At 36.5% G+C, this 26,089-nt stretch overlaps 1 protein-coding gene across 1 annotated transcript in view; it reads right to left on the bottom strand.

The window, feature by feature from the left end:
* DENND1B (DENN domain containing 1B) overlaps nt 1-26,089 on the bottom strand; it is a 153,673-nt gene that overhangs the window by 45,082 nt on the left and 82,502 nt on the right. The window contains exons 11-13 of the mRNA XM_050307110.1: nt 13,734-13,834; nt 8,099-8,144; nt 6,503-6,604 (exon numbers count right to left, since the gene is read on the bottom strand). Coding sequence (XP_050163067.1) covers nt 6,503-6,604; nt 8,099-8,144; nt 13,734-13,834 — 249 coding nt within the window. The remainder of the gene's footprint in view (nt 1-6,502; nt 6,605-8,098; nt 8,145-13,733; nt 13,835-26,089) is intronic.

Here is a 26,089-nt window from a genome sequence, read left to right as displayed (position 1 = left end):
AAGTCACAGTTACTGTGATCTGATCAAAGAGAGAGACCCCCATTGGGTCCAATTATAACTATAGTTTTGGAAAAAAAAAATTATTGAGTTATGATGTTCATAATCTATGCAGAAAGGCCTTTACAGTATAGGTCTTTTCCCCATAGCTGTGATCTTTTCAATTTATATCCGAGCTCCACAGATCTAGATAAAAGTTTAGAGCCTGATTCGTTTAGCCCATGGAAAGCATACACCAAGGCTCATTTATGTTTTTTCCTTACACCTCAAAAGAAAAAAAAAAAAAAAGAAGTACAAGTCTGAGTACAAAAACCAGTTAAGAAGTTCAAGGTTGAAGAAATAAATGCATGCCTTGGTTTTGTGGGTGTTTTTTTTTTTTTTTTTGGTTCTGTACTGTATGATTATTCTATAGTTATCAAAAATAAGGTTTATTTTGCTCTGGGGAAAATAAATGCATATATCCTGTGTAAAGGAAAATCTGCCCATCGATGTTAGCTCAGTTTGACTAAAATAAAAGCAGTAACATGAGGTCAAAAAAAGAATTTTCAATGTTAAAATTTTGTCTCTTATGACAAGCAAAGCATCTTCAAATTGTAAAGGAGGGGAAAGGTATAAAATTCTCTACATTCTTTTAAATCTACATTCTTCTAAATCATGCCTTGTGAGTTTAGGGAAATTATGGTAGATGATAAGAGAGGGTAAGAGAAGAAAGGCGGTAAAGATGACAAAGAGTAGAGGCATTACATGACAAAGTGGGGAATGTGAAGGAAAAATGGCATTGTCTAATTTTCTCAGTTCTGGTAAGCCCTATGCACACTAACTTCAGTTCGATTAACAGGATGCTTTAGGCAAAAACGTGCTAAAAAGAAGAATAGAAAGCAACAAATCTCCCGCTTCTCTACCGTACTGGTATGCTATTATTTAGCAACATTAAGAACATCCCAATGGGCTGGCAGTTTGGAGGTGGGTTCCCCAGGCAGATGCACATTTTTATGCTGCTGTTCTGGAGGGAGTTCAAGCCCCAGAAAGGCTATGCTGGAGTTCAAAGAAAGCTCCTCCAATTCCTGCTTCTCTCAGGAGGGCAATGCTTAAAGGCAGGAAGAGCTCCATCAGATCATTCTGCAGAAAAACCAGGAGCACAGCGCTCTTAAGAAAAAGCCTGCAGAGATAATGTGAGCCACAACCCTGATTTCCCAGTTATTCCAGCTGGAACCCTGGCTACAGCACGCCTGAAGTGCCCTTGGGACCTGCCTTGGTTTCCTTCAGGCTGAGGTCAGCAACATGCAAGCAGAGAAACAGCACTTCCTCAGCACTCATCCCACCCATCAGCTGAGCTGTGCATTCGGGCAGGTTAATGTCAAATTCTCCCAGTTCCATTTAATCAAAGACAGAACGATAAAGCAGTTATTACAGTAAATATAGTAGGTATAGACAAGAGACTGGGTGCTCTGAACTACTTGGAAGGACTTGGTGTAAAGCAGGATTGTGATTGCTTAGATCCATGCACCTCAAAACAAGGAAGTGTGAGACCCCTTTTGGTGACACCATTAATAGCAATTAAAATTTAAAAAAAAAAAAAAAATTACACAATTCTGGCACCAAGCCAAAAAAATAGCAAGCAGCATCTGTATCAAAATCTTTTCCTCATATATATTTAATCCATTTACCTATTTATGATTAAGAATGCCAAATGTTTTTCCTCCCATTCTTTGCATGTCTTAAGCAGAAATAGCCTTTTACAAAGTTTAAAAATAAAGAACTGCAAACAAACAAACCACGGGGGTTAGAATGCTGTTAAAATTTATTTCTGGAAGACACTAGAGATCCACTTCAGAAATGGTATTATTAATTTACAATAGAAGCAAACTGGTTTTATCTTCTCCTAGCAACGGCTTCTCATCAGAAGGTGACTTCACTGGGCTGCTGAACACTGCCAGTGAAGAGCAATCCGAGCTTCAGGAAGGTTTAAATCAACAGAACAGCTTTTCAGAGATACAGAAAGTAATGAGATTGATATGTAATTAAGTGTATCTAAAATGTAGAAACATCTTGTGTTGGTCATTAAAACAAAAAGCGTAATTTATTTAAATGGTCACCATATGTCCTTTTTAAGACTCCTAAAACAGAACTATCTCATCAGAAAGAAACCATGAGTAATACCTCTTCAATATCCACATGAGTAGAAGAATTACACAAAATTAAAAAGTTAAGATCACAATTAATCAAAATCTTTGCTCTGCAAAAACTTAAGCACACAAGAAGTATTAAAAATATTTGTTGTCTGAGAAATACAGAACTATGCACTGGGGTTCCCAAAGACCACCAGGTCTCTGAAAAAAATACATCCAGGTACTTCTCTGGTGTCAGCAACACTTGTTATGTTTTAAACTATTTTTCGATGTTCCCCATCAGATGCCGCCACTGTAAAAGTCAGCCCATGCTCAACATCAAGAAAGTGAGAGAAGTGGCAGAGAAGAGGAAGAAAACAAAAATTTTAAAACAAACTAGAATCTGATATTATCTAAATCAGTATTGCTAATGAAAGGGTTCCTACTTATTTGATACTATCTATATACATGGGATTTAGGCATCTCAGAGAGCCCTCCAGCATGTAATCACAAGTATTTATTTAGATGAAAACAACCACAAATGTTTTCAATACTAGTTTTATTTTCCAGTCTCACATTCCAGTTTCTAAGGCTATACTAAGGCTGAATAGAATTGCAACTTGAAGAATTTGTTCACAATAAACAGCTGCCTCACAACAGTGCAAACACCGTTGACTGCTCTGAGATTCTAAAATATATTAGTAATATTTTGGGCTATTTTCTGATGGGAAAAACCACCATAAATTATGCTATTTATATTTTTCCAAAAAATCTTTTTAGTTGCACTATTATACAGTGACCTTAATTTCTTTATAATACCATTAATCATCATATTTTCAGAAATAATTTGTACTCCCAGTAATTGCTTTATAAAGTAATCATTTTGCTACAGGAAAAACAGCCTACTTCTCAAATGCTACTTTTAGAACAGTAATGTTCATATGCCCAATTTATGGTGTTAAAATCCTCCGACTTCAGGAATCTCAAACCTAAAACTCTAAACCCCAGTTTAGATTCTGTATTGCATCACAGTGTGTAGGCACCACGCACTACAAAGACTGTGCATCTTTCAACAGCTCTGTAGCTTTTGCAGTGGACAACATTTAACAACCACAGAAGGAGCTAAAAACCTATAAACTCTATTGTTTTCTAAAAATGATACTCATAAAAGTTTTGCTCAGTCTATGATTCTAAGACTTGGCTGCTAAAACTAATGCTGTCAATCCTCCAAGCTGTTTTGGAAAGTGCTCAAATTTGAGCAAAGGAGTAGTCTTTTTGTCAGAGTTAACTGCAAGCAGGTACTGCAGGATCAGGCCCAAAGTTTATAAATTTCAGTCTATGGCCACAAATGTTCTTTTTCTAACAAATTATTGAAGTGGTTGGTGATCTCAGCATTATTGTATTAGGAAATTTACTTCCACAGAAGTAGCTACTTATTTTCATTTTTTTTAAATTAAAAAATAATAGACAAATTCGCAGTGAAATGATGAAATTTAAAAACAAGCGTTCTTGTCAGAAGAGAGGGGAAAGAGGGTTTTTCCCCCCTCTAAGAAAACAAAGGATTCCTGAAAGTCTTGCCCTGATTTATTCTTCCAATTTTAAATACCTTAGGAGTAGCGGAACTGCTACTGGCATGGTAGTATTTCTAACAGTCAATAAATCTAAAATATTATGTGTGAATATTGGAATGAAGCCATTAAGAAGATTACAGCATGCAACGCAGCAGAGGGTCCTCATGAAAAAAGGACTGGTAATTCAGGACAACTGTGACCACTGACCTTTGCACAGTCAAGACCACTGGTCAGTCTGACAGAATAATAGAGTTCACATGCACAGAAAGTCATCTAGCCTGTAACTATAATTTAAATGCTTAAGTGAATGATTTAAAAATGCCTTTAAATCTCACTTAATTTATTATATAGTTTATTAGACAATGCCATATAATAATGTTTCTTTCAATCTTAAATTTATCATGAAAAAAATTCACAGAGCATTTTAGTAGACATATTACTTATAGGTGGCTAAACTATTAAATAGCTATGCTGTGAGGACATCATCAGGCTTATTGATCAGAAAATAATTACTCTGTTTCCTTTGAACACAACAAACAGTTCTAGAAAACTCTGAAAATACTGCATTTCTTCTGTCAGGCTGTTAAGTAACCTGGAATTGATTTTTGGAAGGGATAGTAAGACCACAGCTTCTATTATATTTTCAGTTCTTCAGAGGTATTCATTGTATTTTTTTCATCAAAAGTTGCACTACTTTTGTATGTATGCTTATGAGATTTGTCTATATAAGTTAAAGTGCTTCACAAAATATCTGTGACATTCTCTTTAATGTTTTAAGTCTACCTTACCAATTTGACTCTACACTCCTGTGTCTTACACTTTCTACCCAGGATGTCAGCAGCTGCACTGCCCCTCATGAATGCAAAATAAAGACAAGCATTTTGTCACCTTAAGAGCCAAACACAGACTTGTGCCTTTTGTCTATGCTTTCTGTTTCCAGGTTTTCCAACTATAATTGTATATGGATTCCATTAAACTGTTTTAATTAAAGTGCTTTACAGATTGAAGTCAAGTAAGAGATGGGATTATTCAAATTAAAAGCTTCAATATAAAATCCTCAAATTCTGTACATAGTATTTTAAGTCTAATCTATAGTCTGTAGACTTGCATAACCTACATTAATGTTTATAATAATAACATGCATATATTCTGGGGGAAAATATACTTCTTAAAGTCTGAACATCTGTATCCCTATTTTCTTCATACATATTTAGAGATCATTTTGATGTGCACCTGTAAAATACATGAGCAGTGGCTCTCATTGCACAAATACACATTTTGACTTTTTGAAGGACCTCCAGCTACAACTTGAGTATTTCATGGAATATGATGCCAAATTCTCAATTCTATATCTAGCTATTATTTGGGAAGAGGTATGGGCCTTTATGGCATTATAACCTCTAATTTATTCACTGAATGCAAGGTCAGTTAAAGTTACTGACACACCAGAAAATTACTCTTTTTTTTTTTTTTTTAACTTGAAATACTCTTGAACAATAGAGTACAGTCAAAATTATTGTATATATGTGTGTGCACTTATATACTCTTCCATACACTAATGTGAATCACGAAACATCACAACAATTTTTATAGTGTCTTACTGAGTCCAAAGAAAGACTGATGTGATGATCTATAAAAAGTCTAGATTTTAACATCATTAAAATCAAAGGGAATTGTCATGAATATAATCATCAAGAGTTTGATTTCTAGTATACCAAATACATACAAATTACCAACAATAATAAAAGACATGGTGTGTCACTATAGCATCTTACTCTGATTACAACATGGGGGGTTTTTTATGATTTACAATTTAAGAAAATTTAACTCTTTGATATAAAATTCTTTATCTTGGCAACTATTTGTGATAGCTTGAGTACCCATAACTAAATAATGAAAACGGTGGTTTCACAATTATATTCTTTCAGAGCTCTGGTGGGAAAAGCAAGATAAGTGAATTTTGTGGCTATTTAAAGTGATATACAGAGTATGTTCCCCTATAGGCAATAAAAAAAAAAAAAAAAAAAAAAAAGCGGGGGGGGCACCCTCTGCAAGATCAAAGTCCAGAAAGAACTGGCACTTAATTTATCATCCTTTACAGACAAAAGACAGCTTTCGTCATTTCAAAAGGATCAGATGTCTTTTATGACAAACTGGGTTTGCAGTTTAATTTACAAATAGAATTCTAAGTAAGCAGTCTTTGCTCTGCCAAAGCAAATGACAAACAGTATAGGTTTTCATTCACGCAGCCCTCAGCAGGATAGAAGAGATTAAAATAAAACTGAAATAATTTAGAGAAAACAAATAAATGTTTCAGAAAGTTGAAGAAGATCAAAGCCTGAATTTTCTGACCCCAACTGTACAAGCATTTCTTATTATATTGACCAGTGCCATCAGATCATTAATTAAAAGGAAAGCGCTGGCAGGTGGCAGAGAAGCAGAAGCCGATAATTGGCCCCCTTCTTCTTTTTGCCTTCAAAAACTCTCTCGTTCTTTTGCAAGACATGCCACTAGGCAGACAGAAATGCCTACTTTGTAATATAATGATTAAGATGAGATGAAGAGGCTCTTGCGTTTAAAGCAGCCATGCCTAATGAATGCAGCTGGCTTTATAATTATGATCCTACTCCTACAATAAGGAATATGATGTTCCATTCAACATCTCTGCAACTGTCAAAAAGGTAAAAATCTCAAATGTAGGGGTCTCCACTTGGTGCTTTTCACCCCCTTATTCCTTTTATAGCAGCTAGCAAAACGAGGCAAAAATAACTACTAGTAATTCAAGCACCTATATAAGAAAGAAAGAATGAAATGTCTGAGACTCACCACTTCACCAGGTAGGTTGTTCAGGTCATTAAAAGGGGTTTCTAGAGTGTTTGTGTCAACATTTAGCAAAACCACATCCTCCAATGATCTATTTTTTACTCTCTGTTAAGAAGAAAAAAAATAGTGGAAAAGCAATTTACTGTGGCATCCTCCTGAAATACATTTTTATTACAATGTGCTAGATTACAAATCAGGATTTTACAAAGGGCAATAATGGTAAAAACAACAGTTGAAACTTTAGAAAAAGGATTTTTGAATTAGATACAGCATTCAGAGTAGCTTTTAAAAACATTTCCTATTGTTCAAACACTAAGGTTATATTAATAATCCCTGAAATACAAACACATTGAAGAAATGAATTCTTGAAAACCAAGATTTACACAAACACAGGTAAATATATTGGAACTATACATATCTTATGACAAAATTTCATTCTCTCATCTTTGTAAAAATCAGATAGGATGTTAATTGTATAATCAGATGAAAACAAGGAAAAAATGAAGTAATTATTTGCAGATTTATGTAAGTCCCAGGCATGTGATGTCTACTAGTATTATAGAGAAATGGATGAAACGCTCTTTCATCGGTGTACTTGGTTACCACCTAAGAACTAAACAATTTGTTCCTTTCACAAAAAAGGGACAGAACTCCTTTCTATATATGGTCCTACAATAATACATAACAATGCAGTCCAGGAAATAATTCCAGAAGGAATTGAGTGATTTCTTTTTCAGAGCTAGTCTTTCTGTTCCATTATTTTCTGATTGAATAAGAAAAAACACATCCTAGTCAAGATACTACAATTGATGCATGCAGGGCATATGAATCTGATGTGAGTATGGAAGGCTATGACTAGAGTTAAAAAGTGTAGATGATAGAAGACCCTCTTTTTGGAAACACAAAAGTCCTCGTGGCTCAGACTTGGGGAGAACTCATCTCATCCGATTAGCAGATGTAAATCGATCCTTAGAAACTGCTTTAGCAGAAGTGTAAATCAAATAATGTTCCCAAATCAATTATCTACTCTGCACAACAGTCAGATGACATATGGAGGCTTAATGGTGTCATCAAATGCTTATGGAAAAGGAAAAACTATTTATCATCCAGCTATTACTTACCAATCAGGTGAGCTCTACATTCAAATCTGAAAAGGCTACCTCTTGGGTTTTTTTGGCCAAAAATACTCATTTTAAAATTAATAGTTATGAATGTTATGGGATGGAGGTTTGACTGAAATGTTCAGAGGGTCAGGAACATAAATTATCTGGGAAATCACACTAATGCTGAAATCCGACTGATGGTGACCCCAAAATAAAGTGTTCTCATTACTGGGAAAATCTGTTGCTGAACCACTAAAAAGGCAGGAAAACAGCTATCACTGAGCTTTAATAGACAGAGAGACAAATCGTGATGTAGAGTTTACATGTCTCCATAAAACACTTCAAAAGTAAGATTTCAAAGAGAGACATTTTTTACTTAGTAAAGCACCTGAAGCTTAAATTTTGTAATTCTGTATGCAAAAAGAGAGGAACTTTTCCTGAAGCTTTTCCATTAAAATTATCATTTATGATACACTGAAGCATGTAGTGAACTTACCTCTATTAAGCTTAAGTGGACGCCAATTAGATAAGGCATCGGTGCACTGAAGAAAAAGAGGGGAAAAGATCAACTTTTAAGCACCAATATTTGTGGAGCAAGAAAAATATTTTAAATCTTGGCACTTCAGTCCCTAAAAACATTTACTGTTTAACCCAGTATTAGATGAACGCATTTGCTACTGAAATTTTTACAAGACAAGGAAAATTTATTTTACTCTGCACAAAATAAAGGATGCTGCTCCAAACTATGACGGATGAGCAAGGAGACCCTACAGCTTGCCATCTGCCTTGCCAGACCCAGCTTCAATAACTGGCCATACTGGATGGCAGAGGTAACCCAGCAGATGATCCCCAAGTGGCCTGTCTCCAGAACTGCACTGGTTTTAAAACCACTCTGGAGAACACGCTACCAGTTAACATCACCACACTGCAACACAAACATCATTAACACCAGTTGTGGTTCTCAATGTGGTTCTGAAACCCCTCCTGGCAGGTGTTTGGAAGCTGTATTAATATCCTATTTAACTCAAGATAATGAACTTCTCCTTTCCAATTTGTGTAAGACAAGGAACTGTATGATCCAAACAAAACAAATATCCACAAAAAGCCTCTGAATTAAGACCTCCCGCAGGTCTTTCTGCAAGCAAGAAACTAAATTAGTCAGGTTAATTTATCATGGTTTCCTATACTCTTCTGTTTCTTCCTCTAGTGCATATGTTCTGCCACATCTGACCAAGAACATATCCAGTGCTGAAGGATAAAGACACCCAACAATCATCATCACACTTTTGGGCACTGTGAGATTACTAACAATATTCACTCCAGACAAGTGAGCAATAAACAGGCTGGTTTAAGAACTCAGCGGGAAATGAATCATTAACAGACCACAAAGAAAAAAAACTAAATAATCTCTGAAAAAGAAATGGAAGGTAAGATGACTTGCACAAAGTTATACAAATAGCTCACATACAGTAATTTCTCTCAGTGCACTAATTTGATCCCAGATCTGAGCCACTGGCACCGACTCACTGGCAATTGACTTCCTGAGGATGCAGGAGAGGCTTCATTGCATCGGTTCACGTGGTCTCAGCCATTTGGTCCCACTTCTGGGAGCAAAAGAAGCAATTCTCACCTGCCTACAACTGCAACCCATTTTAGAAAAATCTGTACACCCTATGGATTAGCCAATTGCTCTCATTAACAATGGCCCATGGGAGAGGATCAATGCAATGAAAAAAAAAAAGCAAACCAAAAAAACAAAAAACCAAACCAAAAACCCAGAACAAAACCACCAAACCAATCAAACCCAAAAAAAAAACAACTCAGGCTGACTGAGGCCCAACCAAGATTTTATCATGTTTTCATGTTTATGCTATCAAAATATAGGTTTGCTGAAACTGCTAAAGGTTTCTTTGTAACAGAGACCCCTATTCTCCTATACATCATTTTCTTAGCCTAATACTGACAAATATTAGCACCTCCTGATGACTTCATCCAGGCTAATCCTTCTGCCTTTGTGAACTAAACCCAAATTACATGGAGTTGTAAATGAGTGTCACTCCAGAGCAGACACGTATTTATATTCAGAGAGGGTTTAAACAGCTTTAAAACAGTCTATATTTTAAGAATATATGTTACTATGTAACCAAGCCAATAAGAATTACTATGACTGACATGTAACTGAGGACTCTGCTGCTGAATATGAGCAAAATAGATCCTCAGGTTCCTCATATCAGAATATATCAGTGTTACAAATAATGTGAACTAGAGAAACTGTAGTGGAAACAAGTGCTATATCGTGTATGGATGTTGTAAACACTTGTTTTCTTGTACACCAATACTGCTCTAGCAGCTTCACCAGGCCTGTACTGACTTAAAATAGCTGATGATTTGCTCCATTAATAAATCTGTCATTAAAAAGGGCAGCATGTAGCTCTCTTCTGTAGAACAAAGCAACAGCCACATCATTTCAATTTTGAAGTTAACAGAATAAAGGTACAAAGCGCATCTTGAAAATGCATGAAATAAAAATTGCAGGTATGAAAAGTCAATTTGATCATTTTCAGCATAAAATAAATTTTATTACAGCTGGATTCTGAAGTCTTAACAGCACAGGACTTGAATACGTACATGAAAGTGCTTACTATGATACTACTGGGAGCTGCTATATAGTTTTTCTCTTGCTTATGCATGTTATTACCAAAAATGTCATTAATCTACCAGTATCATTGCCTAAAATAATTACAACGTTATGCAAAACATGCAAGTTAATTGGAAAATAATTGTCCCATTCTCACGAAAACAGGCATGTGTATATCCCAATTCAAAAGAGACCAAATCTCATAGAGACATATTGCAATTGTAACTTGAATTTTCTAATTGCATTATATTCTTAACAGAGCATCGGTATATCAGATGCTTGATCATCCACAGACAAAACTGTCATACATTCTAATATCAGTGATTTAGTTTGCCAAGAAATTACACTGAAACTTGATGAAATTAGCTTTCCCCTTTACAAAAATTAATTTTATTCAAATATAATTGCTACATCAATGTCCAAACTTAATTTTTGTAAGAGTTTTCTTGAAAGCCAGCCACCCACTCTGCTGAGTGCAACAGCCTCTTTTTATTTACTTAAACTTAGAAATCAATTCTTTATAAAAAATAAGAAAACTCAATTTTTTACTAACTCTGCTGTGTTGGGTTTTTTTCTCTGCACTTACAATGAGCCTTACTTTCACAGCCTAATATTTTGCTATCTTTTAGAAAAAGAAATTTATTATCTATCTCCTTTTTTTTGGATGGTTGTTCCAATTCCCACGTTGGATTTCTCACAACAGAATTCAAGGCTGAGAGAAGTTACATGGGGGTAAAAAACCATCCTGAAGTAAATAAATTGATAATATGTTCACACACTGGACCTTGCAGGCACTCCTAACCTGGCCAACCCTGAGGGTGTTGCAGTCCATACTGATGCTCAGCTCTGTTGGTTTGGGCTACTTCAGGAACATGTTACATTAGGTCTAAATCCAGCCTGTAAATCAGGCAGCACGATGGAACCTAGCATTTTTTTATTAAAAAGGCAAGTGGAAGAATTCAAATCAATTTTTAACATAGAGCTGTTTCATTCAAAGATTTTTCCTTTTTCACCCTTACAAAATGTACCAGCTAGGGAGTTCATGTAATTTATCAAATTGTAAACCCCACAGAATTATATCATTTATCTTTATGACATTTTGAAGATACATAGTCCAACTCATACCAAAAAAAAGTGGATTTTTTCCAAATATGCTGGATGATTAACATGCAAAAAAAGTTACAGAATCAGGAATTATATTTAAATCAGTAGATTTAAATGTATTTTGTCTGTGTTTAAAAGAAGCCTTACTACCTTGGAATGAGCAAAATTATCAAATTGATATTCACCTACTTCATATATTTGAATATCATGTCAGAAAAACACTAAGAAAATGAGTTCACGGGAGACACCCCAACAATGTCCAAATGAAGCACTGACAGTGTAGTTTCTAGGTATGAAAATGCATTTTGAGCTAAAAAGAAAAAAAGGCATAAAAAGAACTTTGTTTATTAAAATGACAGAAAAAATAACAAATAAAAATAATTTTTAAAATCTTTTATTAATTTTAAATTGGCATGATCCTGCTGGACTGCAAACTAGGTCTGGCCTATCATAAACTTTGACCTTAAGAATTCATCAAGGGTTTTTGACTTGATATATTATATACTTATGAGAAGAACATTTATTTACTGTTAATACACCAGAACATGAGGAAAGCTAAGCAATTGATGTGTTTTTATTACACTTTTCCAACCCATCTCACAAAAGAACCATTCAAACCAGACACGAACAGAAAGAGAAATGTAAATGCATGAAAATCTGAGTTAAAAGGTTCGAGTTACAGTTGCTGTGGTAAATTCATCAATTGTGCATTTCCTTTCATGAACTTTATGTTTCCATTTGAACATCTCTAAAAAAGGGAAACTTTTTTCCTCTGCTCTATTGTACTACTAGGAAAAATAAAAAGGGATATAAATGAATTTTACAAGTTTAAGAAACTCCATGCTTCTTTTTAATGAGTAAAAGAAAATTCTCAGGTCACACCACAATGACCTAGAATCTAAACTATTATCATCAGCACAAGATGCTGTGTACAGCATCTAACATTATTATTTCTGGAAACATTATCTGTGCTTAGAAGGAGAAATAAAAAAAATCTTTTAGTATTCAGGATGCACTCTACAGGATACAGCTTGAATAAAGGTGTTGATCTACCTTGTGAGAGCAGCATTTATGGATGATAGTGAAAAATTACAAAGCTTCTGGCAGTAAGCTGAAATAATACTAAACCTAAACAAATACATCCAAGTTCTACCTCATCTTGGTGCATTTTATCAAATCTAGGAAGAAAAAAACGATTAGGATAGAGTTTCTTCAAAAGAAAACTATCATTAAAGATTAAAGGCTTAGCTATAGTTGGAAGTGAAGGGAAAAGTTGAAGAAGAATAGGTTTCTTTTCTAAAACAATAAATAATATACACATGAAGTGTGATAACTACTACAGAAATATATATATATAGTAGGTGAATATTGTAAACTTGAGGAAAAAACTATCAAAGAGACTTAAAGTAAGCGAGAATTTGTTTGCAAACAAAAGTTCGACAGACTGGGTGGAGTTCAGTGGAACAGCAACACATTTGTAGATGCAAGTGGGGGACAAAACCAAACCAAAATCAACAACGTAAAGTCCAACCCAAGTATAGTTTATTTCTGCGAAGAAAACAGACTTATGTTGGTAAGCATCTGACTTGGTCTCAGTTTTTATACACAATAATAAGTCCCAATCTCTAAAATGGCTTGAAATGGTTCATTTTTTCCATATAACAGACCCACATGGTTTAGTTTAAGTGAACATCTCATGGGGTTCCTGTTGAAGATACTTCAATAGAAGTATCTTGTTTGGTATCTCTGTCGCTACTATGAATAAAAGGAAGTAGATCTTTTAGCCTAAAATTGTGAATCAGGCATGTGGAAACATCACTCCCTTGAAGGACCCGAAGCTACTCAAAAAGTAATTTGTTCAACTTTTTTCTGTCATGTGAAAAGAAATCAAGAGAACAGAATTCTGATACTGAAAATTTTGGATGTACCAAAAGGAGTTTTAAGCTCTTTTGGGAAGATGGTTAGAATCCTGAGCCTGGCTGAGTCTAAAACACAAATACTAAATCACAGTATAGACCGCAGGGAAACACTGATGCCTACTAACATTTGATTCTGGAAAAGTATCAGTTATCTCAAATTAAAATAAATAAATAAATAAAGCTCTAACACATGTAAATTATTAAATGAGTTCTCTAACGATGAAACAGGAACAGTTTTACAAACGTGATTCTAAATGCTGCATTAATAGTAATCAGCACTGTAATTCAATTGAAACACCACGTCAAGGCATGCTGGACAATCTCTGTTCAAGTCATCATTTAAGCATTGGCCTAAGTGCTTTCATAAACTGGATCCTGTGTATTCAGATAATTAGTTAGTGTTTTCATCAGTTAGAATTACAAGACAGGTCAGAATCTCAGACATGGGGATAACAGGTTAGCTGTCTTACCAGCAGTAGTCCAGGAGATGTGGAGGAAGCACTGGGATGTAAATATGTTGCCAATACATTGGATATAACAATGCAGCTGACGCATGAACACAAGCAGTTAACTAAAAATAAAAATACACACATATAGAATTGGCAACAAAAAAACATGAATAAAAAGAAAATACAAAATCTTAACTTTTAAACATGCAAGAACCATAACCTCCCCAAACCACCTATTATTTAATTTTTAATATAATTTTTTATTGCCGAAACACACATACTGAGAACTCCGATGTATGCATACAAGTACAACACCTGCAAGAAGTCAGGCTGACAAGCCAAGTTAGCCCTCCCTGCTAAGCTATTTCCTTGAAAAAAGGCAAATGATCATCAATTACTTGATGCAGTCATGGTCAAACATGAGTACTGCCATGGACACACAGGACTGGAGTGCCTTCTACCTGCACTCACTTCCACTGAGTGGGAAAGACTCAGGAGAGTGGTTTGGTCCCCATTTTCACTATTTTTAACAACTCAAATTGATCTGAACCTCCATGGAACTACAGAATAGCACTAAATTCAGAAGCAGGATTAAATGCTATTTGTGTCACTATCTTGATTTCCAAACTTAAAAACTACCTTAAAAAAAAAATCTAAAATTAATATTCCCTGCAACAGAAAAACAACTTTATTACAATTTCCCAAAACTCCCTTCCCAGAGCAGAGAATGCCAAGCCTGGTATGAGCATCACTGGAAAATGAAGGACTCCTTGACCAAGAAAGAAGGTGCTACAAGCTGCTTACCATTCAAAATGGACATCCTTTGGTTTTCTAAAACAAATAAAAAACCACCACAACCACCACCCACCCCTCAAAACAAACCAACAATCAACTATGCAATTAATTAGAAGCACAGCCAAGTTCATTCCTCAAGAGAACAAAATAATCTGCAATACATAAAGAATTGAAATTTCATCTACCAAAACCCACCTTGCTATGAGGGAGTCTTTCAAATTTAGTTATTTTATTATGCAGGCACAAAGTTACAACAGAGTGAGAAAACGAATGCGTTCAAACTAAGGAAGCCTATATCCAGTACACAAACCATTCCAAACCTCATAAAGAAAAGGAAGAAAAATGAATTTAAAAGAGAATGCCCCACATAGAAGACACCAAGCTTATGAAAAAAGATAAGGCTGTCTAATATTTTGTATCACAACAAAATTACTATCTGAGTTTAACTTGATAATAGCGCTGTTTATTGGACATGCACTTTCACAGTAACAAAACAAAGAGCTAAAAATAAAATGCAAATTCTGTCCATACAGCAAGTGCTAAAACATTATGGATTTTAGAGGGGGGAAAAAAAACCCCACCTCTCTGTGGAACAGATCAGCAGTTAAAGCTTTCACACTCTGGCTGTCTTGGACATTTAGACTTGTAAATAAAAATGATACTGCAATTTTGAACATGTATTTTTACAGTAAAAAATGAAAAAAAAAAGTAATTATAAGACCATTGCAGCAGAAATCGCAGACAATTACAATTTGTGCAGCATAGTTTGCTCAGCACTCAGATTAATATAACATGATTAAATATGGAAAAGAAGAGGGTCTGAAAGCTCCTGAGGGATATCATTAGGGCAAATTGCCAAAGAATGAAACATGAGCCAGTCAGGAGAGTCTGGAAGCTGCAGTAGTACCAAGGGACTTGAATGTTCGACAGTTGGAGCTTCAGTAATGTGTGAACTGCAGGTTAAGGTATCAGGAGACTCTGTTCGCTGACACACAGAATGTCACTATTGACCAGCGAACTGCCCGAGCCTGACAGCTACACTACAGAAAGCCAAGTATATCATAATTCTGTATTTAAACTCTTCGTTTAAGATTAACATCTCCTTTCTTAGCTTTATACCAAACCTCCACAGTTACTCTCATTTTATCTTTCTAATAATGGCTATTTTAATAATTACAGCGCAGCTACTAAGATTGATTTGGGGGAAGAAATAAATCCCTCTTCAACACAGTGGGATTTACAAGGTTTATTTCCCTATTATCTCTCTGTGTAGTTTATCTAACACTACTGATAGTGCAGTCAAGCTCAGCATCATGTTTTTTGCTCGTTTACTCAAAATGGATATGGAATTTCTAATTAGTATGTCCACAAACTATTGTACATGGTATAGAAATTTAAAACCGCAACTACCTATATAAAAATTAGGATTTCATGTATTTCAATCACAGACTGAAACACAGCTGAGCATACAGTTACACAGGATATCCCCCGATGTAATACAGTCGCCTCCTCCTCCTCTTAATAGGCATTCTTAAATTATGAATTAAGATGGATATACATTTGCATGAAGAAATTTCCCTATCTTATGCATATGTCAGTGTAATATTTGAATTCTCACTTTAACAGAGGAAGAACTTAATTCCTTAAAAACATTTAAAGTTTTATTAACTTGTTTTATAATCTATATTTTAGTGTGGCTCTCACATTAGCAGCTATTTAAAACCTGCAATTTTTAAAACCTACTACAGTTTTTTTATTTCTAGCAGGAAAGGTAAAGATTTCATTACTTGCACATCAAGCTTTTGTTGTACTGTTCCTTGCTTTTCTATTTAATAACATCTTCATGTAACATCTTATTTCAGCATTTCCATCTACGCTGCTGCAGTAGGTTTCCATTTTAGTATGCCATGAATATGTTTTATAGTTTCCTGTTGTATACAGCCTGTAATACAAGCAGCTATGGGATTCTGTTGCTCTTCAAACTCTGTGACATTTTAATATTCTGCCAACTCTGCCTTTAAGCAAATACTGAGAAGATAATTATGGATTTCATATCAAAATTTGCACACTTTCTGGAAAAATCCCTTTTTTGCCTTTTTTTTCACTGCTTCAAGGGTGACTGCGTTTCTCAAATGCATTTGCCTATTTAAATAACCTCTCTCTTTAACAGACACATCCCCCTTTCTGAATCGAATGGGAGCTGCTGTAAAACCTGGAATAATACTGCACGTTTTAAGGAACATTCCGAGAGCGGGTAGAGCCTGAGCACTTAAATCAGAACTCAGAGGTCAGTTAATGCAACACTGGATTTGGGAGAGCCCAATGGCATCTGTGCTTGGTATCAGAGCCAGGCAGAGCCCATCAGACACCCTGCCAAAGGCTGCAGGAGGAGGTGGCAAGGCAGAGTGCACAGCACAAACTCCTGGTGAGGAAATGAGAGTCTGATGAGAGTCTTGACTAAGTGAGGATATCTTTTGCAGAAAACAAATCTTTACACTGTTTAGGGACAAAGGCATCTGTATGGACTCTGTCAATTGATTGTTATCTATTCCAAAAGGACTTAAGTTTCACCTTTTTAAAAAAAAAGAATTATAAGAAAAGATATGTCATAAATCAGAAAAAATCTCTTTTCATAGACAGGTAGACATTACCCTAAATTATCTTGAAGCTGCCTTCAAGAATGTGTACAACCCCACCTATTTTGCCAGTGACAACTGGAGATAACATAGACTGTGAACTGTGATTTAAAAAAAAAAAACCCTGTGTTTTTACAGGTAAGTTTTATATAAAGGTAAAAGCTTCTGTCCGATAAAATTTGCTCTATCTTTATGTATGCACACAACTATGTCATTGCTCAACTCTGCAGTTTGCTAAAAAAAAAAAAAATCCTAAATTATAGCAGGAGAGTGCTGCAGAACCTTGTTTCTGCAAATCTGATAATTTATTACCTGTTTTGAGGAAACAAAAGACTTACTAGAGTTGTGTTTCTATCTGTAATAAAATGGGCAGGAAGTTTTTAAGTCATGTCTTTGTCAGCTGAAACCCACTTGCCAACATCGAACAGAACTTTCAATATTTTTGCTTCCATCAATTTTGATTTTTTAGACTGGTTTTCTCCATTTCAAATAATGTCTCCTAGTTTAAACAACTTTTGTTCTCAAAAATAAATCTACTATGGTTTTAAAATTGGCTTAAATAATGTGCTTTTAAACTACATAAACAGAATGAGTCAACTGACTTGAATTAGTTAAAAGCAACTTCTAACAAAAAAATTTCAACATTCAACCCTCTAATTAATAAAGAAATCCATTTTGAAATCTCTAGCATTCGCACTGGACATGAAAAGAAGCTTTCTGTCCCATTCTATTAGTATTGAATTTACTAACATTATTGAGTACAGCTGAAAGTTTCAGTCTGTTTCTGATCTCTTCTGACAAGACACTGAAGCCAGAATCAACACTCATCCTGCAAGGAAAGTATCCGGTGTTTTCTCCCGAGTATTACAGTGATTCTGGTATCATAATTTTATCTTTGTCTCCAGAAAAAAAATGCTGGACCTGTGTGCTGTGTACCTGCTGATTATACAGAACTCTCCAAATAGAGAGAGACCACATTGCAAAGTTTGTGAGCAAAATTCATTATTGGGTGGCAGCAAATATGCACAAATAATGCACAAATTCTAGACAATGATTAATTACTTTCCATCTTATGGCAATAAGCAGCCACTTGGGAAGACTGCTGTTCAAAATCTATGCAATGCTGAACAGGAACAGTCAGGAGAAGTTTTAGTTCAAGACTTGATCAAAGCAGCTCTACCTGCTCCTGGGTACATAAGAGTGCAGCTCCTCCCCATCCTTCACATGGATGCAGTAATTCTGATGTGTGTATCTGCTACCCCAAAGCTCACTTCTATCAATGAATCTTTCTACTCTCTATTTCAAAGGGACTGGTCCTTTTTTCTGTTCTTTTTTTCTTCTTCTAGTTTTAGTTTTGGTTGAAACACTGAGACACATCTAGAGCCGCACTACTTCAGCTGGAAGATTTTCTGCAGACTCACAGATGATGCTCATTTGACACCTATTATTCACATCATTTCAGTAAGTAACATGAAAACATCCTGCACAAAACTTACCTAGAAGTTATTTTCTATTTACATAAATTATTTTCCTCAAAACCTTTTCTATAACCAAAGGTAAAGAGAGAGGAAGAACATAGGTAGTAAGATTTGCACACATTGCAATGTAGAAACTAGAAAGACAGAAACTGATTAGCAGAATCTTGTCAGCAAGCCAAAAACAGCAACAGAAGTTAAGCAAATGCTAAAGTAAAATTAACCTGTGATTCCATACAACCTTTCAAAATCTACTGTAAGCAACTAAAGAACTACTGTGATAAAACCATTTCCTGAAAAATCATCAAACACTGTCAATCTCTGTCAACACCATGTCCAGAAATGGGTACTGGTGTGCTCTCTCCCTCCCCCCTCACAGTCCCAATGGGCCAAAGAACTGCTTCCCTCCCACTGCCTTGACCACACATATGTTGAAAGATGCCCAAGATTCTGTTTAGTTATCTCATCTACTTATTAATACCTATAGCAATATATCACAGGGGATGGGTCAGCATTTTACCACAATTCCAGTGTTTACCACCAGCCTGGACCAACTTACTCCTGTTACCACATTACTCCCAGTTCATGGGAATTACTGAGAAACCACTTTCTGCTTCCTAAAAGGGGAACGGTTATGCAGGTGAAAGGCACAGTCACACAGCTGAAAGGAAGCCTCTCTTCTACCTCATTATAACTCGTAAGACAATCAACGTTTTTAGAGAGGCAACTGCATCTAAATCCTGTTTGATTAGGAATGAGATGAGGCCCCAAACCCATAACAGATATTTAACATTTGTGGAGACCTACCTTCCTATCCATTGCTAGAATGGGAGGCAGAGCGAGGAGAAGACTGCTGGGGAGTAAAGGTGGGAAGAGAGCCCTTGCTTTTGTCAGTTTACAACAAAGCATAAATCTCTTCTCAGCTCTAAAGATTAAACAGTTGGACTAAATAATAAACTTAGTCCATTCTGCTGGCATTGGCAAGAAATCACTGAGGAAAAAAAATTTAGCAGTGAAAGAGAACAGCATATACTGTCCAAGCCGTGATATGCAAAGCCACTTCTATGCATTTCTTTAATTTTGCTCCTAGCTAATCGTTTTCCATCTGCCATCCCCATAATCTTGAAGAAGAAAAAGAGGGAGAGTCTTAAGTGAGCCATAATGCATTTTCTTCCTGTTGGCAAAATGAGACCGCCAGCTCTCCTCTCTCACAGAAGGGAGAGAGAGGAAGGGAAATGTATTTCCAGTTCACAGATGAAAACTTTAACTTTTTCCATTATGAAAATTAAAGACGTAAAAGAAGAGACAAATAAAAACTTATTTTCTCCTGGGATTTCTGGTTTTTTTCGGGTTTGTGGGTGTTTTTTGTATTATTCACTTCCTTTTATCGTTCTTTCGGGGGGAAGGAAAGGGAAGACATGACTTTTACTCATGAATTTGACAGCACTTCATGTACAATCAATTTCATTCTTTTTTTGCTATTCTTGATTCACAACGCAGCATTATGGCATCATTCTTGTGCATTAGTTTGGAAGGGAAAAGAAAGGACTGCAGACACGGCTTGTTCCTTGCCTATGGCTCCAGGAGTGACATGCTTCCCGATAACAGAAGCTGAGCAGAAAATAAAACTGAAGTGGTAGTAGACAGGTGAGCACTCAACAAGGAATACCACTGGCATACTGTGCCTACACCAGGAACCTAGAGGCACTTTCATAGATAATCTGTTATGTATATAACAAAGTAGGTGTGGGTGCACAGAAAAGCCACGTAACCCCACTCAATTACTTGATGTTTTCACACCATAACAGCTTTTTGTATTTTTCATAGGTTTAAAATAAAACTTCTGGAAGTTAATCATCAGTTTTTATCCCCAACACATTACAGATTACATTCACTAACATGTCTCTTCTGATATTAATGTATCCTATAATTAATTACATTTCTTTGTATCATCTGTTCAATAATTGCAGTTTCCTCATATTTCCTCATTTCATCTCCATACTTTCTTGGTAATTTGTTTATTCTCATTTTGACACTTATTTATTCTCTCACTCCATTACCTCTTCCTCTCTCACAAAAACACAGAACACCACAAACATGCATCTTTGAGTCCCTTTTCCTGACCATCTCCTGACGCCTCGTTTCCTTTCTCCTTTATTTTACGACCTGCCTCCACTGAGGAAGAGCTACCAGAGTTCTGCAAACATTTCTCGCCTCTGAAACGAGACTTCCCAGGAAAATAATTTTTATTAACATTTCCTCCCCCAGAGTAACTCCACTGCATGTTCTTCTGCCATACACTAATTAAGAAGCAGTAGGGAACAACTTCGTTGTGAATAGGTGACAGACAACTTACTGTGAGAGCAGGAGTACAGATAACTACCTACTATGTTATAGTTCATCTTGTCACGGGTGAATTTTGGAAAAAAAGAGTGATAAAGCAGTAGAAACTGTAAAAAGGGGAATTTTTGCCATACCAGCAACACCAGAAGGAGAGCTGGCATTACACTCATACACCCTTCAGCAACTCTTCACTTCTTTTGCTTCAGATGACCACCAAATTACTTCAGTGGTACTTTTGTAGGGGGTGACAGTGCTGCTCAAGAAAATATGGACTCTTTCCCTTCCAGTTCTCATACAGCCCAGTCACAAAGGACTCAGTACTTAAAGGCTTCTCTTAGATTGCACGTGCCCACACTGCCTCCACACAGCATTTTGTTCAGTTTCTACTGAATTGCCAAAAATTTCCTATGAACTGGAAAAAGAACTCCAGTCTTGGAGTTTTCTTTTTCCTGAAAGTGATAAGTTAAATTTTGAAATAAATTTGTATATCTGTCTCTGTCTACGTCCTTTTCTTTTACAGTGTGGATTTTTGGGGTTTTGTTGGGGGTTTGGGTTTTGTTTTTTGGTGGGTTTGGTTTTTTTGGTGTTTTTTTGGTTTTGTTTTTAATAAAACCCCATGGTAAAGTTCTTCACGTTTTACATAGATGGCAGGTAACAGCAATCTGCAACTTTTAGTTGGATCCTCCCCCCCTCATTAAAACAAAAAGAATTTTAAACTATACATTTCAACTTCATTTTACAAATTCTTTCAACAGTTATTTATTCTGATATGTTGGGACAATGGGAAAACTATTCTAAACTTCAAGACTGAGAGTGCTTTCCAAATCTGGATATATATCCTAACCACATTCTGTTCCATATTGACATCCTACAGCTTCATTATTGGAAATATGCTCCCTACAGATGTCCCAATGGGACCTTAACAGCACCCACAACACGCACCTCTGCCCAGTTCACTTAGCCTGCTTACACCTCAACTATACAAAACTACTAAATGCCACTCCTCATGTACTTCCAGACTAAATGGCCTAATTGACGTTATATTCCTAAATTTATTCTAATTATGCTTCTGGGAGCACAGTTTCATCAGAATATCCATTCTGCCCTGCAAGTTAATAAATAATAAATTCCCATCCATATCTTGATTTCTAAGAACTAAATTTAGTTCTTGAACACTTCCAAGTCACACGAATTTGAGATATAAATTAAATTTTAAATCTGTAATTTTTTTATTTTTGGAGCAGTATTATTTACAATGGAATGGTACTATTTACAATGGATCTGCCATACACTTCACAAATTATTTTCTAGAGGGTGACTGCACTACAATGCACAATTAAAATAAATTAGATGCTACAGTTCGTTTAATCAGAACTGGAAGCATCACCCTAGCGTAAGGCAATGTGAGGACATTGCTAAGTTGTATGACACCTCCTAATGCCACTATTTTCTCCAAGATGGAAGCCTTACATGACGCCAGTTGTTCCACTGTCTTGGATCCTTAGTTTGCACCAGAGAACTAACTCCACAAATAGCTAGCTTTGATTTCAGAAACACAAACACAAAAGAGGAGCTTTTCTGTTTTTCCAGGATGAACACTAACACATACGGTGCTCCAACACCACATCCCAGTGATTTGAGATGCAGGAGGGGAGAGGCAATTCACAAAGTCAATGTGTTTGGAGTAAGAGGTGTTTTGATTTCTCTAGCAGCTGGTATTACATTCTCCAGGGAGCCTGTGTGTCCTTCCAGTGCCTGAGAAACCATGGATAGTGTGACCTGAACAAGACTAATGAGGCAAGGAACACAAAACCACTGCTCAGTCCAACTCACTGTGGCAACTGAGGGCAACTGCAGAAAGCTCTCTTCGCATGTAAGCCACAGTAGAAGTGATTCCACAAATGTACGTTTGTGTGTCAATTTATATTCAATGTTCTTTCACCACCAAAAAAATCAAACAAAACAAAATAAACCCTGTATCTTTTACTGACATATCTGACTGTTTTTGTAGGGCTCACCAAAGAAACCTACAGCCAGTGCAGCGCAGAACTTGTAACCACCGTGCTCTCAGACACGTCAGGCTTGTATTACCTGAAACAAATACTGGTCAAAGTGGAGATAACATTTAGACATTTGCTTTAAAGTGTAGCATCCTTTCCACCTGCCAGTGTAGGCCGCAGCAGATACAATCTAGTTAGCATATTACTGACAGGATGATGAGAAAGCTCCTGTCAGACACTGGCCAGCCGGGTGTTTGAGACGAAACACACAGCCCCAGCTGACTAGTTAGGGAGAGACTGGTGAGGTACAATTACAGAGGCATATGACAAGCTTTCATGCTTGAGTGACTTGAGAACCGATGACATGGCTTTAAACAGCAATCCTTCCTACCTCCGGTCACAAAACAGCAATAAGTCAACTGATGCACTGTTGTAAAATCATGATTTATTCCTTTGCTTTGAATACATGAGACTGTGGTATGATGTTCTGGTAGACTACCACAGCAGGTGCACTTGGGGCTGAAACATCTAGAGCCTGCCTCCAGCATGCATAAAATCAATGCTGTAGTTCAGCCTTCCTGTAAAAAGCCAACCCCAGCACTTTAATAATTTATAGAAAGACTGAATTAAAAAATTATTTATACTGAAACTCGTACAGCTCCATGCAACTAATAAGAATACATGCAGATGCAGTAACGTGTCAGAAAACAGCGCTGTGCAAGAACATGCAGCATGACATTTAGGAAAGGTCTTCCCTTTTTTACTGCTAAAGTGAAAAAACTAACAGCCACCTCTGTGAATAGATCAATCCCTTTGTTTCATTCATCCTTTCACTTAATCCAAAACCATATAATTTGTTTCTCTTTCATAGTTTACTGTTCAAAAGAGAGAAATGGTAATTTTTGCTACAAACAGATCTTACAGAGCATAATCCTCAGGCTAGTTGAATCCATCTCACTAAACGCTAAGCCTGAAGCAAGCTATGAGGTTGGTGATAATCACATTATTAAGGTGGTTGGAAAGTCAAGCTAATAAAAGAATCAACAGTTAGGGCAAATAGTGACCCAGAAGCTATAACAGAATGGAGTAGTGGGAAGTTTCCACTTACATCTTGGCAGTAATTGGAAGGGCTAGCAGATGAATATCTCCACCAAAGGAGTTTTAAAGGAGATAAAACCACAGAAACTCAATTTAAAGGAAGATGCAAAGAATACACAGCAACTGCAAAAATCTGACAATGACCAAAAAACAAAGCCTGCTTGGCTGAAATAAAATATAAGCTGAAACACACTCTCAAGATAAGGCAGTACTTTTTTTTCTTTTAATTAAAAAACACTAACTAAAACAGGCTACTGTCTTTTCTCTTTCCTTTTTTGCCCCCAAAGTAAACATTTTTAAGTACAGCATCATTTCCTCTCCCTTTTTTTCCATAAGGGGACTGGTCCTTCACTCGAATATAAGGAAAGTATATAGGGCAGAAATGGTAGACAAAGAATTCCTGTGCATAAGTAAGTGCAGTTCTCCATTCCTGCCCCCACAAGAAGGGCAGGGAGAAAGCGAGCAAGGCCTTGAATTATGCCTTTTGTTATCAGGCACTGCCCTGAGATAGTGAACCGAAACAGAGCTGATAACTAGAAGGTGACATCACAACCCAGTCTTCATGAACTGACATAAACACTTGATATTCACTTAACCCCAAAGATAAGGCACAACTCCCTTAACAGAAAGTTGTACTTGATAGCACTGGTTTTGAACAAACAATCTTTTCAAGTATCAAGCTGTAATTTAGGAATATTAAAACATGACCTTTGCAACACAAAGTACCAGCCTGGTGCGTTTTGTATGGAATAGTAATAATATAATAATAATAATAATAATAATAATAATAATGGCCAGTCTTCGCGAGTGAAGATCCGGGGAAGGTCTTTACACCTTCCAGCCTGCGCATTGGATTTTTTAGGTGAGACACAGTGTGCGCGGAACTGAGCCCACCCTTTAATCCTAAGGTTCATCTGCCGGGGCCAAGCGAGCTTGGACGGTGGCAGCAAGGTCCTTAGGACGTAGGTGGGTTGCCTTTAAGGGCTGACGAGCCCCACCTGCCCGGGAGTGGCCCTGACCGGGAATCGAACCCGGGTCTCGGCGGTGATAGCGCGGCGCCTTTACCCCTAGACCACCAGAGGCTCCTATGGAATAGTAAAACAGCACAAAGCTCATAAAGGCTACTGTCCAGATACAGGTCATTTGCTTATTGTATTACATCAAGTAATCCATATCTTAAAGAAGAAGAACCTTATTCCAAATCACATTTCATCATTCTTGGCAATTCAGTTAAATTCCTACAGGTGATAATAGTGAGAAGCATTTAACTTACTTTTAGTCTACTATATAATAATGGCCAGTCTTCGCGAGCGAAGATCCGGGGAAGGTCTTTCCACCTTCCAGCCTGCGCATTGGATTTTTTAGGTGAGACACAGTGTGCGCGGAACTGAGCCCACCCTTTAATCCTAAGGTTCATCTGCCGGGGCCAAGCGAGCTTGGACGGTGGCAGCGAGGTCCTTAGGACGTAGGTGGGTTGCCTTTCAAGGGCTAACGAGCTCCACCTATATTATATATATGGTTTTAGTCTACACTGCTCTGTAAAAAAGCAAGCCACACATCCGTCCTGTTCTGCTTAGGAAAGAGATGAGCAGGTAGCAGTTCTCTGAACCAAAGCTCTTGATAAGCCAGGTCTGTTTTTTCTGTTTTATCAGAACTCACTAGTCCAAATGAAAATTAACCCTATCCTGTATCAGAAGTGGATACAACATGATGTAGCAGTATTTTTGTTTAGCTATGACTTAAGTAATGGTAGTAGACTGAAAATATAATGAGAAGAAAGGGCTTTTTTGAATTTGATCTGCAATCTTCTTGAACTTGATCTGCAATCTATTCACATTCACAGCTTGGGGACACTCTCCAGGACACTCAAATGCCACCGCAAACGTGTGAAAAGTGATATAAATTATTTTCAACTGAGGACACCAGGAAGATGACTATTAATTCATTAAAGGCTTTGGAATAAACAGTTGAATTATTTACAAAGTGAAAGTTTCTCACAACCAGGATATTATATCTGTTTTTCTGTAGTG

The sequence above is a fragment of the Myiozetetes cayanensis genome, unplaced genomic scaffold (genome assembly GCF_022539395.1).
Source record: "Myiozetetes cayanensis isolate MyiCay16 unplaced genomic scaffold, myiCay2020 scf12, whole genome shotgun sequence".
Taxonomy (NCBI): Eukaryota; Metazoa; Chordata; class Aves; order Passeriformes; family Tyrannidae; genus Myiozetetes; species Myiozetetes cayanensis.
The sequence above is the reverse complement of the archived record's forward strand: the minus strand, read 5'-3'. Positions and strand labels throughout refer to the sequence as shown.